The sequence below is a fragment of the Mastomys coucha genome, unplaced genomic scaffold, assembly GCF_008632895.1.
Source record: "Mastomys coucha isolate ucsf_1 unplaced genomic scaffold, UCSF_Mcou_1 pScaffold7, whole genome shotgun sequence".
Lineage (NCBI taxonomy): Eukaryota > Metazoa > Chordata > Mammalia > Rodentia > Muridae > Mastomys > Mastomys coucha.
This window is the reverse complement of record NW_022196913.1, coordinates 32,103,470-32,121,953: the sequence shown is the minus strand read 5'-3', so window position 1 is coordinate 32,121,953 and position 18,484 is coordinate 32,103,470. Positions and strand designations below refer to the sequence as shown.

The 18,484-nt window shown below is 34.1% G+C and overlaps 1 protein-coding gene across 3 annotated transcripts; it reads right to left on the bottom strand.

Annotated features, from left to right (window-relative positions):
- Positions 1–6,958: 6,958 nt before the first annotated feature.
- Positions 6,959–15,444, bottom strand: LOC116081775 (prolactin-2C5-like). 3 transcript variants are annotated; one of them, XM_031358452.1, is made up of 5 exons: positions 15,353–15,444; positions 12,930–13,105; positions 9,447–9,554; positions 8,144–8,326; positions 6,959–7,265 (listed from the first exon to the last, which is right to left on the bottom strand). In XM_031358452.1, exons 1-5 carry the CDS (start codon positions 15,381–15,383, stop codon positions 7,077–7,079), a joined length of 687 nt encoding a protein of 228 aa, XP_031214312.1. In that variant the 5' UTR covers positions 15,384–15,444; the 3' UTR covers positions 6,959–7,076. The 3 variants fall into 3 exon arrangements, with proteins under 3 accessions (XP_031214312.1, XP_031214313.1, XP_031214314.1); XM_031358453.1 differs by having other exon boundaries at positions 6,966–7,259; positions 15,353–15,443; XM_031358454.1 differs by lacking the exon at positions 9,447–9,554 and having other exon boundaries at positions 7,056–7,265; positions 15,353–15,383.
- Positions 15,445–18,484: the final 3,040 nt, after the last annotated feature.

Sequence of the window (18,484 nt, the reverse complement as noted above, 5' to 3'; positions counted from 1 at the left end):
AATACAGGAGAACACAGGTATACAGGTAAAAGCCATTAAAGAAGAAACACAAAAATCCTTTAAAGAATTGCAGGAAAATACAATCATACAGGGCACAAAGGGAGATAGCCCTGGAGATAGAAAACCTAGAAAAGAGATCAGGAGTCATAGATTCAAGCATCATCAACAGAATACAAGAGATAAGAGAATCTCAGATGCATAGATACCATAGAAAACATTGACACAACAGTCAAAGAAAATGCAAAATATGAAAAAGTTCCTAACCCAAAACATCCAGGAAATCCAGGACATAATGAGAAGACCAAACCTAAGGGTAATAGGTATACAAGAGAGTGAAAATTCCCAACTTAAAGGGCCAGTAAATATCTTCAACAAAATTATAGAAGAAAACTTCTATAATCTAAAGAAAGAGATGCTCATAAACATAAAAGAAGACTAGAGAACTCCAAATAAACTGGATCAGAAAAGAAATTTCTCCTGTCACATAATAGTCAAAACCCCAAATATGCAAAACAAAGAAAGAAAATTAAAAGGGAGAAAGGTCAAGTGACATGTAAAGGCAAACCTATCAGAATTACATCAGACTTCTCACCAGAGATTATGAAAGCTAGAAGATCCTGGGCAGATGTTATACAGACTGAAGAAAACACAAATGCCAGTCTAGGTTATTATACCCAGCAAAACTCTCCATTACCATAGCAGCATTAATCTAAGTCTAGATTGTCCTACTCAATAATATTTTCTAGTTCCTTCAATTTACCTGCATGCTTTTGTTTTGGTTTACAGTTGAGTAAAAGGCCATTGTTCATATGTGCTCCAACTTTGTTACACATTCATCAGTTTCTTATATGAATGAATATAACTAAGCAAGTATCTTGAGACTACCAAGTCAATTGATAAATTGTTGTATTGGTGACTCATAGGTAGATTATCTGTACTGATTTTTGTATAGGAAGTTTTATAGGTTTCTCATTTGGTAGATTATCTGTACTGATTTCTGTAATGATTTTAGCAATTTGCAATCCTATGATTATCTGTAACCTCACCAGCATTCTTCCTCAGTCATCTTCCTTATCTAATTCATTCTGACTAAGCTAATACAGTAGTTTTAATTTACAATTGTCTGATTTCTAATGACATAGAATATTTTGAGATATTTATTGGAAATTTTTGTTTCCTGTTTTGAGAACTCTCTGTTCATATTCAAAGCCTATTTTTGGACTGGGTTAATTAACCTTGATTCTTTATGAGTATTTTATATATTGTGGATATTAATTCTTTAACAGGTGTGAAAAGTATTATTTGCCAATATGTGGGCTTCTTCCTTTGATTATTTATTTATGTGCCTACGAAATCATTCAGCTTTATTATGTCATATTTCTTAACTGTTAGTTATAACGTAATCCTTGACATTCTATGACAACAAATTTACAGAATACAAATACAAATTTCTTTCCACAAAGCCATCCCTACAAAGGAAAATAGATGGAAAATACCAACACAAGAAAGGAAACTACACCTTGACAATGCAAGAAAGTAATCTTCTTTCAACAAACCCAAAAGACAACATAACATAAACATAAACATAAAAATACAATAAAGAATAATGGGAAGTAACGATCACTATTCCTAATATGTCTTAAAATCAATGGACTCAATTTCCCAATAAAAAGATATAGAATAACAGACCCAACATTTTGCTGCATATAGGAAATGTACCTCAGTGTCAAAGAAAGGTACTACCTCAGAGTAAAGGGCTAGAAAACAATTTTCTAAGCAAATGATTGCAAGAAACAAGCTAGAGTAGCAATTCTAAAATTGAATAAAGTCTACTTTCAACCAAAAGTTATCAAAAAAGATAAGGAAGGGCACTTCAGACTCATCAAAGTAATAATCTACCAAGAAGAACACTCAATTCTAAACATCTATACTCCAAATGCAAGGAAACCCAAATTCATAAAAGTAACTCTATTAAAGCTCAAAGCACACATTGCACCTCACACAATAGTAATGGGAAACTTCAACATCACACTCTCATCAATGGACAGATCATGGTAACACAAACTAAACAGAGACATATTGAAACTAACAGAAGTTGTGGACCAAATGGATTTTACATTTATCTATAGAGCATTTCATCCTAAAACAAAAGAATATACCTTCTTACCAGCACCTCATGGTACCTTCTCCAAAACTGACCATATAAACTGTCACAAAACAGGCCTCAACAGATAAAAGAAGATTTAAATAATCCCATACACCCTATCAGATCACCAAGGATTAAGGCTGGTCTTCTGTACCAACAAAAACAACAGAAAGTCCACATACACATGGAAACTGAACAACTCTCTACTCAATGATAACTTGGTAAGGGAAGAAATAACGAAATTAAAGTCTTTTAGACTTTAATTAAAATGAAGGAACAACATACCAAAACTTATGTGGCACAATGAAAGCAGTGCTAAGAGGAAAAATCAGCACTAAGTGCCTCCAAAAGGAAACTAGAAAGAGCAGACACTACCAACTTAACAGCACACCTGAAAGCTCTAGAACAAAAAGAAACAAATACTCCTAAGAGGAGTAGACAGCAGGAAATAATCAAACTCAGGGATAAAATCTACCAAGTAGAAACAAAAAGAAATATACAAAGAAACAACAAAACCGGGAGCTAGTTCTTTGAAAGAATAAACAAGACAGATAAACTCTTAGCCAGACTAACTAAGGGATACAGAGACAGTATCCAAATTAACAAAATCTGAAATGAAAACGGAAATATAACAACAGAAACTGAGGAAATTTAAAAAGATCATCATATTGTACTACAAAAGCCTATAATAAACAAAACTCGAAAATCTGGACAGAATGGACAATTTTCTAGACAGATATCAAATATCAAAGTTAAATCAGGATCAAAAAACCCATCTAAACTGTCCCATAACCCCTAAAGAAATAGAAGCAGTAATTAAAAGTTTCCCAATAAAAGCCCAGGACCAGATGGGTTTAGTACAGAATTCTATCAGACCTTCAAAGAAGACCCAATACCAATACTCTTCAAACTATTCTACAAAATAGAAACAGAAGAAACACTATCCAATTCATCTTATGAAGCCACAGTTAAACTAAGTATTCTCCCTTGGAGATGAAAAGCTTTTTCTCTAATCAGGAACTTGTAACAATTTTCTTTCATAGAGGTCTTTATAAGAGATTTTTTTCTACTTTTATCATGATTACTGTTCCAAATAGATATTAAAAACTGTTTGAATATGTATTACTTTTAGCTTCAGAAGATATCACGTATATTTTTCATTAGATATTTTCTTTATTTACATTTCAAATGATATCCCCTTTCCTGGTTTTCCCTGGGGGGGGAGGACCCTATTCCCTCTCCCTCACCCTGCTCACCAACCTACCCCCTCCTGCTTCCTGACCCTGGAATTCCCCTACACTGGGGCACAGAGCCTTCACAAGAACAAGGGCATCTCCTCCCATTGATGACTGCTACACATGCTGCTGGAGTCATGAGTCTCACCATATGTAATCTTTGGTTGGTGATTTAGTCCCTGGGAGCTCTGGGGGTACTGGTTAGCTCATATTGTTGTTTCTCCTATGGGTTACAAACCCCTTCAGCTCCTTGGGTCCTTTCTCTAGCTCCTTTATTGGGGACCCTGTGCTTAGTCCAATGAATGGCTGTGAGCCTCTACTTCTGTATTAGTCAGTCACTGTCAGAGCCTCTCAGGAGGCAAGTAAATCAGGCTCCTGTCAGCCAGTACTTGCTGGGATCCACAATAGTGTCTGGGTTTGGTGATTGTATATGGGAAGGATCCCCAGGTGGAACAGTCTCTGGATTGTCCTTCCTTCAGTCTCTGCTCCACAGACCTGTATGACAAGAACTTCAAGTCTCTGGAGAGAAGGGGCATTTAATTTTTATAAATTATTTTGATGGCCTAAAACATGCCAATACTGAGTTGTATATTTTAAAATAAATTTTATTTTAATAAAAATTAGAAATAAAAATAAAAACATGAAATAAACTTGTTAATACTATAAGACAATCTTTTAAAACCTATTATTGATCAGTTGGAAAACCTTAAATAATTGCAAAGATTTCAAGACACATCAGAATTATCAAATTTTAAGAAAAAACTTATAAGCTACTTAAACAAACCATAATATTGAAGGAAACTGAAATAGTAACAAAATCAGAAATGTCTCACACTTTTTCCTTTCTTTTTTTTTATTGGATATTTTCTTTATTTATATTTCAAATATTATCCCCTTCCTGGTCCCCCCCTTGCCAGAAACCCCCTATCCTTATACTTCTATGAGGGTGTTCCCTACCCACCCACCTATTCCCACCTCCTTCTCTGGCATTCCCCTACATTGGTGCAATGAGGCTGCACAGGACCAAGGGCTTCCTCCCATTTATGCCCAACAAGTACATCCTCTGCTACATATGGGGCTGGAGCCATGGGCCCCTCCATATGTACTCTGGTTGGTGCTTTAGTCTTTGGGAGCTCTGGGGGATGTGGTTGGTTGATAGTGTTGTTCTTCCTATGGGGTTGGAAACCCCTTAAGCTCCTTCAGTGCTTTCTCTATCTCGTCCATTGGGGACTCCGTGCTCTGTCCAATGTCAATCCTAGCATGAGAACTGGTATGTAAATCAATGAAATTGGACAGAAAATGTACATCTAACTAAACATAACTTCAGCTACCTGATATTTGACAAAGATAGGAAAAATATGTACTAGAGGGAAAAAGCATGTTCAACAAAGGTAGATATATTACTGAATTAACTGAATATTTATATGTAGAAGGATTAAGTTATAACTGTACTTATGTCTTCCATGAAAGTTACCTACAAATGGATCAAATACATTATTGTAATATCTAAACCATTGAAACTTCTAGAATAGAAAGGCAGCAGCATACAAGATACAGGTGTAGCAAATGACATTACAAGTATAATTTTTTACACAAGAATTAAGTCTAACAGTTAACAAATGTGACATAATAAAGCTGAATGATTTGGTAGGCACATAAATAAGTAATCAAAGGAAGAAGCCCACATATTGGCAAATAATACTTTTCACACTGGTGAAAGAATTACTGTCCATAATATATAAAACACTCATAAAGGAAAATTAACCCAGTCCAAAAATGGGCTATTAATATGATCAGAGAGTTCTCAAAAGAAGAAACAAAAATTTCCAATAAATATCTCAAAACATTCCATGTCATTAGAAATTAGACAATTGTAAATTAAAACTACTATCTTATTTTAGTCAGAATGGATTAGATAAGCAAGATGAATAAGGAAAAATGCTGGTGAGGTCACAGATAATCATAGGATTGCAAACTGCTAAAATCATCACAGAAATCAGTACAGATAATCTACCAAATGAGACACGTATACAACTCCCTTAAATTTATCAATTGACTTGGTAGTCTCAAGATACTTGCTTTAGTTATATTCATTCATATAAGAAACTGATGAATGTGTAACAAAGTTGGGGCACATATGAACAATGGCCTTTTACTCAACTGTAAAGGAAAACAAAAGCATGAAGGTAAATTGAAGGAACTAGAAATTATTATTGAGTAAGGCAACCTAGACTTAGACTAATGCTGCATGTTATCTCTTCTTTGTGGTTCTGAGCTGTGAATATTTAAATTTGAGAATAGAACCTATATTACTAGGAGGAGCAAGGAATTAAAGTTTATCAAATGACAAACTGAAGGTGTCTTCTGAGCCCACAAATGTTATCCAGTATTTAATCGCTATTACTTGGTCAATATAGTGATTTAAAAATTTACATTTTGTGTAAATTTTACTGGATGATGTAAAGCTATTTTAATAGAAGTATATACATGTTCTTTGGATATAATAAGCCCCATAATACAATACGTTTTTCTCTCCCTGTTATACTAGATCACTTATTTTATTAGATAATATAAATTTCTTATTATATAACATATATAGGATTTTAAGTATTTTTGTTAAATTTTAGGCTCCTAAGTGAGAGAAGACATGTAATGTTTGTTTTATTGGGCTAGTGTAAATAAACTAATATAATTATTTTCAACTGCATCAAATTCTCTGCAAATTTATGTGTTCTTTGCTTTTAGTTTTAGAAAAATCTCTTGAGTATATTTGCAAAACTATTTTCATATTAATTTCCTTGGTCTTAACCTCTATATGTATTCAAGAAATGTAGAAAATAGTTATTAACAAGCAATAACTCATTAAAGTCATAAGTCAATGTAGATACAATTTTTATGGCTTGTAATTATCTATCTAACTTTCTAAAAGGCAGAAAATGGAAATCCAGAAGAAGGAGGGGCTAGAAACATCAATAAATTCTTTGTATTTCATTATATACTATGTGCTTTCACCCAATAGAGGATGAGAGGGGAATATTAATACTAAATAATGTGAATATAAGAAATTGAGGACAGTTCAAAGAAGTATTGGTCTACAAAAGATAAAGAACAGGAGATATATGTCAAAAGATGGTGCAAAGAAGATAAGAATTCAAATGACTATGTATGAAGAAAATTTTAAAGAAATCAAAAACCGTTTAATATTGTCTTCTGAGAGATATTAAACTTTTTAAAACTTTGAAATACTTGGGGTTGATGTATATCAAACATAATCATATTGGCTTTCAGAAATCTGCAAGTTGTGTGATCAATAGTGTCTGTCTTTCATTAATGATCACAAATATTTCAAGTTTTATAGGCTCAGGAAGTCTATCAGGAAGATTCCTAAAAACACCAGTTCTTGATTCTTACAAACTGACAAGTAATAAAATGTCCTAAGGACTAAATTTGTTACAAAATGTGTTGGTTCCACATCTAACTTCTACTACTTGTGAAGTATTTGATTGAAACATGTTGATGGTATAGATAGGTGTTATATGAAATCACAATAGAAATTTTGACCAATTCCCTATGAGAATTTTATATTTCTGAGAGCCACTTTTTATTTTTAAATGAGACAACAATAACAATTTAAAAAGATAAAAATGTAAAGGATACTACATGATATTTCAGAAGCAGAGCACATGGAAGAAGTATCAGCAGTTATCTATTTTTAACATGTAGCACTTCAGGACGTTGAGATAAATATCAACCTTCTTAAAGTCATTGTCTAGGCAGCTGATCATGCCATAAAAAGAACGAATGCGAGCATCTTCATTGCCAGGTTGCAAGAGTGGCAGTCTGGACCAGGCAGGGTTGTTCTTTTCTTCATCTCCATTCTGAAGCTGATCATCAAAAATATATTCAACTATCAATTATAATATTTTGGTGCCTATTCCTTCTAAATGCTAAATGAATTTGTAAGAAGTTAGAATTGCCGAAATCAGCTAAGTGTATGGATTTCAGTGATGGTGATGGGGGTAGGTAAAAGAGAAAGATTTTCTCCTTGCGTTTTTTTTTTTTTTCTGATCAGTTACATTCTTACAGAAATTGATAGATGGACAATCAGTAACTTACTTGATTTTAGAGATAGATTTGAGAACAGGACAATGAAGGAATAGATGTTCATTATACCATGTAATGATTATCCCTTTGTCTTCAAAAGTCCATGACTTGATTTTTTTAAAAAAAATAACATAGGTCCTGGCATTGAAATATTCTCCATTATTTCTTTTTATTGAAAAAAGATTTTTTTCATATATCTTATTTTTGGTCAAATCAATTCTTCATATAATGTGAGTATTTTTAACATAAAATGGCATGAGTTATATACTTGATAGTTTAAGATGCAAATAGTCATGGGATGATGGTGCTAACAATACCTGCTCAGGTACTTAGGTGTCTTGGTGTCTCTTTTTTTGGACTGGGAAAAGTACTGTCCAAACTAAATGAGGAGCACTCATTTGTTTTTCCTTAGAGCCCTGTGATGTAAGGTTCTGAATAAAATTCTTCTCAGACAGTTGAAATTGCCAGCATCCAATTAGTAGTATGGCTTACAGCTTTATGGATGCCAAAGGTTTTTTTGTTTGTTTCTGTTTTTGTTGACTTTTTGTTTGTTTGTATGGTTTTGTTTTTGAAAGTGAACTGCTTCAAAACTGTATTCATGCTCTGATAATCCCTCTTATAAGACAAAAAGTGACAAGATATATATGGGACTACTCACCATGGAGCTCATGAGGGAATTAACCCCCTTCTGGACTGCATTGATCTTTGTCTTTATGTTTGTGGCTTTGGAGATGATAGTATCAGGAACGTTTTCTGTGGCAGATAGCTCACGCACTAGATTCTCCAGTGGACTTTCCCAGGCATTCAAAATCATGTGGCCTGATTTCAGTAGAGCTTCATACTAAGTAACCACATTTGAATAACATAATAGATTAGATAAGACAGTTTTTCTTCAAAAGGCTGAAATAAATTTCCCCATTTCTATTCAAATATGTATTTACAATCTTTTGTAGTTGTATGAGTTGTATAAGTTCAATTGTAGAAGTATAAAACATAGTCATTTTACTGTGAAGTAGAATTCTAGAGTAAATTAAATTAAAGTGTTCAATAGAGTGCTTTATGAAGTTTCTAGAGAAGTGATGACTCTTATGAAATATAATATTGATTTTTATCACTTTCCTTCATTGTTACACTATGATTTGAATAAGAATTAAAGAGACACAAAATGTTTTGCCATTGAGCATAACTTGGGGACACATGCTAATTGCACAAATGTATAAGGATATTTGATAAATTTTAGTCAACAAATATTATGATGGTTTATGTAGGAAGTCATAAGTGTGAGATGATAAAAATATTAATTAGCACAACTGTGATATGTAGACTTATAATTGCATAGCAGGATGATTACACATTGCTGACTATCATACAGTTTATATTTTATTCCTTTTTTTAGTTCACTTTTATTCCTGGCACAGGTAAGGACAGTTAGGACTCAATATTTAGGATCAGAAACAGAAAGAAAACCATAATAGTTAATACTTAAAAGTCAAGAAGAAACAGTGAACTTGTTGCTAATACAATCAGTTCTGTCAACACAGGGTCATTACTAACATATGATAAATACAACTGCATAGTTATTGTCTAAGCCTGCATCAATAGGTTTTAGCTTTGAATTTCAAATGCCATTTAAAAATTCTCTACAGAATAGTATGAACCATGCAATTGGTGGGTAGTGGAAAAGGGTTCTTTCACTGTGGACAATTTATAGATACATGGAAAATGTTCCTTGGCACTTTTAACTTATGAGTCATCAACTGTGCATTATAGTTTTCCATTTATTATATATTTTGTCTCTATTTCCCCATATAAATGATTATCATTTTTCTTTTATTATATAGTCTCTATTATCCCATATAAATGATTATTATAGCTATACAATACCTTTAATAACTTACAATATGGAAAATTCAGTGTACCATTTTAAAATTTTGCTGAAAACTACATTGTTGCAAACTCACGTGTGTGTGCTTGGCTTGTTCTTTGTTTTCAGCAATAGAGAGGGAAGAAGTGTGGCATCTCATGAGGCCTTTGTCTTTGAGCCGAGGCACTTTAGCATAATGGTTTTCCTAGAATTGATGAAATACTCAGTTGAGAGCAAAAATTGTGAAAGGGTTAAATGAACAGAAAGTAATGAATTTAAAGTGAGTAGTAAAAACTGAAATTAATATATTACATAAATGACCATGTATATTATATTAATAAAAATTAGTTTACATATTTTATCATTCTTTTTCTTCTATTCAATCCCTCCCACCTCCCCTCTCTCCTATCATCAAACTTCTATCATCCCACTCTTACTCCATCTAAATTTTTGGCATTTATTAAAAATTTTTTTCCTAGGTAGGGTTTCTTTGTATATCCTTGACTGTCCTGTAAGACCTCTGTACACCAAGCTGGTTTTAAACTTAGAGATCTACCTGCCTCTGCCTCCCAAGTGCTGGGATAAAAGGTGTGTGCCATCACTACCTGATCTCTTGGCATTATTATTTCTTTTATTATTATTGTAATACCCCCTACACAAACACACACACACACACACACATGCATCCCACATACATGAGGGCACACCCACATCAATGCCCTTTGAGTCTGCTTAGTACTTGTGTGTATATTATTTCAGGGATGATCATTTAGTATTGTATAGAAAATTAAGGCGTTCATTCCTAGGAAAGACTTTTAATGACATTTTAACCTTTATCTGTAGTAAGAGTTTATACCCATTTAAATTTCAAATTTCCCAGTCTTTTCTTTACTATTTGCAGTCTTTCTAGATTTTGTGATTTGTCAAGCAAATGCTAAAATCAGCAATTCTCTTAATCACTAATTCTTCTGGGTGCCATTTCTAACAAAAGCCACACTATACAACATTTCTTGCAATTATTTTTACACCTACACAAGAATACCTTACTCAGGTCACTAGGAATGCATAGTACTATTGTGTTGGTTATGACTAAATAAGTCTTAAGCCCTGTACAGATTGTACTAGAGAACATAAGCCATGAGCCAACTAAAATGGAAACAACATGTTTAGAATTTGCGTATTAATCAGCATTCAATTATATGTACTTCTATATCTTTATTGTTTGTTGTTTCTATTATTTAAAACTAGTATTTAAAGAATTATTTAATAGTAACATTAGTTAATTATTTGATAGTTTAAAAGATTTTGGGGATGATTTTGATGATGATCCCCATTGGGATTTGTAAATGATAGAAACAATAGCATGTCAAAAGAGTGCTAGCAAGAATAGACTTTGGAAACACTGAGCCTACGTCTCACATCCAGCTATGTTCAAAAGTCATCCATTGTGACTTCATTGACTGGAGTAGAATATCTAACATACAGTCTTCAAAGTGCTTGCAATATGAAGACCTAACGAATTTCTCTGCATATGCCAGACCTTGCTATTAAAAGACAAATATCCTGGAATTCATTAAAAATAGTTCCTAACATTTGAGAATCTGAAGAACAATTGTAAGTTTTCTTGTTCTCCCTGATTTTTCCCCAGTGTCTTTAACTCTACTTAATTTTTGCAAGTCACTGCAATGGATTTTCTTTTATTACAAGTTTGCAGTGTCCAGTGGAAGGGAACAGGCTAGAATGGTAGGATAAAGTGCAGAGGGGAATGGAAGAACAGTAAGAAAGGGAATATCAAAATAATAGCTAAAATTAGGAGCTATTTGAGGGGTACTATAGAAATCTATACAGTATAAGCTTCCTAAATCATTTATACATATGAAGGAAATTAATGAACTTGCCAACTAACTGAGGAGACTGAACCCCATCTGACTTCCTCTTGTCACCAAATGAAGTTTTCTATATAAGTACAGGGGTGTACCTAACTGAGCTATTAACCAACAGGGTTAGAAACCATCAAACGACCCAAGATGTACTATTGTCAAAAATATGGCTTATTCTCCACAAACTGAAGGCAAGGCCCCATTGCTAAAGACAACATCTACATATCTCATTGAACATAAAAAAGTCGAGCTGGTGGCTGCGTAGAACCTTCACCCTTGTGTGCTTGCCTCTTTGCCACAGGAAGGTACTCTGCACCACTATCAAAAGAAAAACATAAACATCAACTCAGCCACAAACCCTTTGATATAAAATGGTGTCCTTCCTGCAAGATATGCTAGGACAACAGTGGTACAAAGCTTGTAGAATTAAATAATCAATACCTGATTAAAGAAAACTCCAGAAAATATCGAACCCATACCTAACACTTCTTAGGTGACCAAAATTCTGAGACTGGAAGGCCCTGAGACCTAGGTAAAATCAGATGTTATTCTTCTAGAAAAAACCAAACTAATCAAAGAAAGCTATAGAAATAAAAGGACAACTAATGACATTCTGCTATACTCATAGATCAGTGTCTTGCTCAGCCATCATTAGAGAAGCTTCCTTCCGTAGAAGAACAAAAACAGGAGCCCACAGACAGACAGCCTGCAGAGTCAGAGACCTTGAAACACACACCCAAGTTTCTGTACTTGGAAGTCATGGATCCTGAAGAACAGGTGATAGAAAGAATATAATAACTAAAGGGGAAGGAAGACACTAAGAAAACAAGGCCCTCTCACTCAACATGATTTACACCCGTATGAACTCACAGAAATTGATGCATGCACAACATGCACAGGGCACAGATGGTTCTGCACCAGGTCCTTTCTACCTCTTGTTTCATTTTTTTTATTGGATTTTGGAGTCAATGTATGAGTTGAACTCTTTCTTGTGTCCTCTCTTGAGCTGTTTTCTATTTGTTTATTTTGTCCAATACTGATGTACTCATTTTTGTTTTATCTTATTTTGGTTTACTTGGAAGCCTGTTTTTTTTTCTAATTAGAGACACAAAAGGGGAGGATTTTCCCCAAAAGGTGGTGGTGGTGAGACATGGAAAAGATATGAAAGGAATAAATGGGGGTAAACTGTTTCTATCAATATCTACCTATCTACCTATCTACCTATCTACCTATCTATCTATCTATCTATCTATCTATCTATCTATCTATCTACCCACACATTTATATATGTGTGCTTTGGGGGTAAGATATATATATATTGTGAGAAAAACTATTTTCATTAAAAGGTAAAATGATAGATAGGTTGACAGAAGTGAAAATTAGCTAATTAGATAAAGGAAAAGTGAATCAACATTTCTTTTGTTATGTTTTATATGTCTTTATGTCATAAAAGTAAATTAAAGTAAATGCTAAACAATACATACACATTAAAATAATTGTGTTTCAGCTAATATTCTACATTTCATGCAAGTGTTCTCCTTTGGCTCTATAGTTCAGTAGCTGCTGTGTTCTTTTCCTTGAGAAAGAATGTTTATTTGAATTTTAGATTATGGTGCTTTCTGCTTTAGGCTATACAGTATATCAACCATGGTAATAGAGGATTGTTTTGCTAAGAAGCCAGAAGTCAGTGGGCTACTTACAAATTCAGTGAACAGTTCTGAAACTTCTCCACTGATATTATGAGACAAACTGCCGGCTAATTCAAACGTATCTTCGAAGAACGTAAAGCATCGGGCATTCCTCATTGCACACATGGGCACTGATGCCACATTTTTCCACAAGAACAGGTTCATCACCAGTAGTAGGAGCAGAATCCCTGTTAAAAAAGTAGAGAACCCACTCTGAGATATATTCTTGTGAGGGTGATAAAAGCCATCTTATCAACAGAAGCCTTCTTGTGGTTACGGTGGCCTCCTATGAAGAAACTGTTTTTTGTTGTTGTTGTTGCTTTGTTTGTTGTTTGTTTTTTGTTTTGTTTTGTTTTTTATCATTGTGAGAGTAATGGATAACTTACAATGAGAAACCGAAGTTAAGTAATCGTATTTTCTCATATTCTCATTTTGAGTTATGAATGTTCTTTTTACACTTTTTAAAATCACAACCAAGAGTACCCTGTATTCTACAAACACGTGTAGCTTAATTTGAGTCAAGGCAGGGTGCTGACGTCATTCTGTTCAGACCATTTAATGTTGTGTGACTTGCTGCTGATTTTCAGTAGTAGGGTTTGTAGAATTCTTTTTACAAATATTTATTTAATCTTATGCATATCAGTGTTTTGCTACACTTACATAGGTTTACCATATATACATCTGTTGTTCATACAGGTTAGATGAATGCATCAATTCTCTTAGAATTAGAGTTACATATATGTGTGAGCAGCTATGGCATGCCAAGAACTGAACATGTTTTGTTCAATAGTATCAATGGCTACCCCTCATTCAGGCCCTAAATATCACCAATATGACAAGGACAGCTCTGTGGATTAGCTTTGTCTTCAAACTATGTGGGAATAAATACACAACTGTTTACTAATGTAGAGAATTGTGTCAATAAATTATTCCATAGTCTAAAATCGATATTTCTACACCACTGTGTCATATTTTCTCCTTTGTCAATAGCTCCTGACTTTGTGAAATGCAGTTTAAACATTCTTGATAATGACCAAGATTGGTGTCATCATCAATTTACCTTTGAATAATGGATGCATCAATATTTAACAGTTTGAGTATAATGAATTAACATGTGTTTATTACAAAGAAAATTCTATTAATTTAGTGACACTAATCAGAAAAAATCTGATGAGCATAATCTTTGATAAATAGAATTGAAAATGTGCAACTGAAAATTAGGGAATTGGTAAATTTTACTCACAGGAAAAATATGGACACACCCCCCCACACACACACACACAAACACACAGTCTCTGTTTATCAGCTATAGGATTTTAGAAACTTAATCAGAGCTAGTGATTTTGTTTTATCATTTATAGAATCCAATTTATGCTTGTCAATTCATCTTTCTTGTAAATAAGAGCAAATTTAAGCAACTGTACTCATCATTTTTCTGTTGTTTAAGATTTCATATATGTTTTGATATTCACTCTACATTCCCCAGCTTTTTCCAACTCCACATCCTCTTTCTGAACAGCCACACATCTTTGTGTCATAAAAACAAACAAACAAACAAACAAAAATCAAAAAACTCAAACAAACATTTAAGATGAGTTTGTAACTGTAAATATTCTTGGAGGTGTAGTCTTCTGCTACATCCTGGTCAAGTTTCAAGGAGTTACACATAAGAAAATTATCCTCCTCCTCCTCCTAGAAGCTTAGAATTGCCAATAGCTTCAGGGGTAGAAGACTGTGTGTCTAATGTTCACCCTCTCTTTATTCTGGCATTTGGTCTTGTATGAACTTGCATAGGTTTTTATGCATGCTGAAAGTGTATTTTCCTTGAATGAAAATTTTGGGCTGTATGAATGTGCATCTGTTATTCTCATTGACTTATCCTTGGAATAATAATGATTACATCATTCTACTCAAGCAGCACATAGTAGAGAAGTAGGAATCAGAGTATACTGCTATTTTCTTCTGTAGTTGTTACAAAATCTATCTTATGGTTTCATTACAGTTAAAAGCTTCAACATCTGCAGTTTCGCCTTTGTAAAAGTGATCATTTCAAATTCTGGAACTTTATTTGTCATTCAAAGTTGTGTAGACATGCGACATTCTATCAATAAACACCAATAATATTCCTATTTTCTAACTTAGTTCAATTAAGACAACAAAAAAAATTCTCTAGACATTGCTATACAATCTCCTCTGTAGAAGACTCCCCTTTGAGAACCACTGGTCTAAGAGTTACTGGTGACTGTCTAAAGAGATGATTTGAAAGTACTTCTCAACTTTATCTGCTTTCCTTCTTTGCATCATGCATTAACAAATATCCATTCACTTTATATACAGAGATAATAACGCCAAAAAAGTAAACTTTGCAATCCTACTTTATAAAGTAATGAAATGATTAAGGTCAACTGGAGGAAGTTCAGAGAACAGCAACTTACAGGAACTTGGTTGAGTCAAAGACAGCTGCATCTCTGCGGAGTCCTTCTGCAGCTTGGCTGCTGATTCAGGAAAGCTGTTTCACCAAAGTCCTGTCCAGTTAACTTTCCACCTCCTATATAGTGCAGCACATCATCCCCAAGGCCACACACTGCTAGGGGGCAGGAAGAAGCAATGTCTGGAATCCAAGTTGAGGATACCATTACTCTCACCCATCATTAGCTAATATCCTGATTACAATGATGATTAACCTTGGTATATAGGCATTATTTATCTCATTTTTATGCCACGAATATGTTCCATCTTATGTTGTAAATTACCAGAGCCATTTCTGATCCAAGAAGAATGATGTGAATTTACTACATTTAAGGTTTCTCTGATTCTTCTGGTTCTTATAAGTAACAACTGTAGTCTCTGCCTATAGACCTGAGTTTAAATCAAACCCAAACATACTTGTTTCTCCCCACAATAGTTTTATCAATGTAAGATAAGTTTATACATGTGGCTTGGGTTGATAATGATCTTCTTTAACTTCGTAGGTCCCTTACTGATACTTCATAGCAGTGGCCATCGTAGTACCAAATGACACTTTAAAACCCATCAATCTCTATGAGATCTTTTCCTTCTGTTGCAGTAGAGTTCCATATTAAGCAACCAGAAAATGTGTCATCTCCTTACATAGTCTCTTATAGTTTGTACTGTTTGCATTTGATTCACCAAAAGTATTTTGTATTACAGAGATGTGCAGTGGCCCTCACTATTGTACAGCTCAGGGAAACTAAGTACATGAACAGTGGGATATTTCAGTAACCTTGTGGTTTAAGTTAATACTTCTAACCATGATAGATAACTGATTTCAAATTGTTAACTGCAATCTTTGTTTTCAGATGGATTTCTAAATATGTACAATACTTGATGTTATCTTTATACAGAGGGACCTTACAGATAGCTATCAGAATCATTGAAGGCCCAGTTATCTCTGCAGCAGACAAATGCATGCTGAATTGAATTCAGTATTTCCTGAAACATTGCAAGAAAACAAGCAAATCTCTCATTAATGTTATAATAAATAAATTAAAAAAATCACTAGACATTTCACTTGTGTCCTCTGAAGAGCAAAGTTGTAGGAAACAAGACACACCCACATATTAGCTAAAGACAATATGACATCATGATTTTTTTATATTCATCTTAAAAACAGGACTAAGAATAACCTATGAGGTTGTGATTCAAAACTGCTCTAATTTCTAGTTACACAGCTTGGTAGCCATGGTTCCTTCTTCTTGTGAAGGAATCATGTTTGAAATTCAGATTATGAAGTTTTTCTGCTTCAATTTATCACGTGCTCCAGGGGTTAAAGTTGTGGAAACTCAAAACGAATAAATTAGGAGACCTCTAGGAATTGTTCTCAGAAAGATTCTATATCTGGCTACCTCTATAGCAAAGAATCACCTTAAGTGTTAGTAGCAGAACTTCATGGGTTATACCTCATATGGAATGACAAGAACAAGGGAATTTCAGTAATAAGACTATATCCTGAAGCTTCAGGATCCAGGCCAGCTGCCTCACTGTCCTGTCATATTCAAAAGAGTCCTCTTAAAATATGAAGAACAATAAACTCTACGTCATCAAAGACATAAAGTATTTTATAGGATCCATCATACTAGGAAAAATGAAATTTATACAAATTTCATCGCCCAGTCTAACATTAGTCTTCATCTTGAGCCACTTCGGTAAGGCCACTGGGAGCCATCTTTGTATAGTAGGCTCCTGTTGGTAGTCCTGGACTAGGAAGATTGGGGAGAGGGTCTGCTCTCTTACAGAGGAGTTTGTGACATCACCTGCCTTCTTATGTGTAACTGGCTCCAGGCTGACCCTGTGGCTACATCTTACTTATCAGCCATGCAGGTCCACTGAAAGGTCCCAGAACTGGGAGAACACTGTTGATACCTAAGGCTCCCATTTCCCATAATAACCTAAGTTCAACTTGATTTCATCTCAGATAATTCTCCTTAACATTGGCATAGACTGTGTATCATAACAGGACTTCTATCTAAACCATTTTATACTTTATAATATTTGTAGCCATAATTAGTCATTCCCAGCTTAAGCAAAATCCATGTCACTTTAATGTTGTTATGACAATACCTGTATTCTGCTGTTTACTCTCTATATATGATTCTACATATGTCCTGAATCTATGCTAAATTAGATGAAAATTCACCAAAACAGCACAGTTAGTATGTTGGTGGAAGGCTCAATATATCTGTAATTTACAGTGTGGGAGTCTAGTCAGATAGCAGAGCCCATATATGCCAGCAAAACTATCCATTCTACAAATGAAATGCCTGTATTAATTCATACTAATGGCATTTCCTTTACAAAAGCACCAGGTTCACTTCTAATGCTTGTACCTCCTCCTCTCTTTCAGGGAAGAAAACTGTAATCTTGACATTTCAGTCTTCAGAAAAACATGAGTGCGACATCTATTGCTCCATTAAAAATTGCATTGAAGTCATGCCAAATAATCTTGGTGGTTTCTTCTGGAACCACCTTGTTTGACTTTTCCTTATTCATCCTTTCTCAATAGCCTGTCATAAGTTCAGTTTTCAGTTAAGCCACTGTTATTCTGGTCATCCTAAGTGACCCTGGTTTGTAGCTCAGCCAGTAGAAGAAATAATCTGAAGAGACCCAGAGGAGTCCCTCCAGCAGTACTCATACTGTGACCGTGCTTGTACTCACAAAGGTTGCCTCTTTACACACAATAGGGCAGTTGAGAACTGATGCCTACAAGTAAACATACAGTTGTGTACTTATAAAGGGCAAATTTTCTAGGAATGGAATTCTGCTATAATTTTAGTTGAGTCTTAACAAATAGTGTAGATTCTTCTTTCTTCACACTCTTAAAACTTGTGTATGGTTTCAAAATGTATTCGAATGTTTATCACAGAACAAATTTGAAATAGGAACTAATCCTCTATTTAACCTTTACAATTTATCTCCTCTCATAACTTGACTCTAAATGCTCATTAAATTTTAACATGAGTTAGAAATAAAATAAAATTGAAGTGAATGAATATAGAAATCAACTATAAAAAAAACAACACTGGAAGTGAGTTTTCTGTTAGGCGAAA

What these genes read in the sequence shown, in the direction of transcription:
- LOC116081775 (XM_031358452.1), bottom strand. Translation starts at nt 15,383, where the DNA reads ATGCAGCTGTCTTTGACTCAACCAAGTTCCT. An exon ending in TTTGACTCAACCAAGTTCCT is followed by an intron (nt 13,106 to 15,352) that starts GTAAGTTGCTGT and finishes CTTTTTTAACAG; the next exon opens with GGATTCTGCTCCTACTACTG. An exon ending in CAGAACTGTTCACTGAATTT is followed by an intron (nt 9,555 to 12,929) that starts GTAAGTAGCCCA and finishes CATCAATTCTAG; the next exon opens with GAAAACCATTATGCTAAAGT.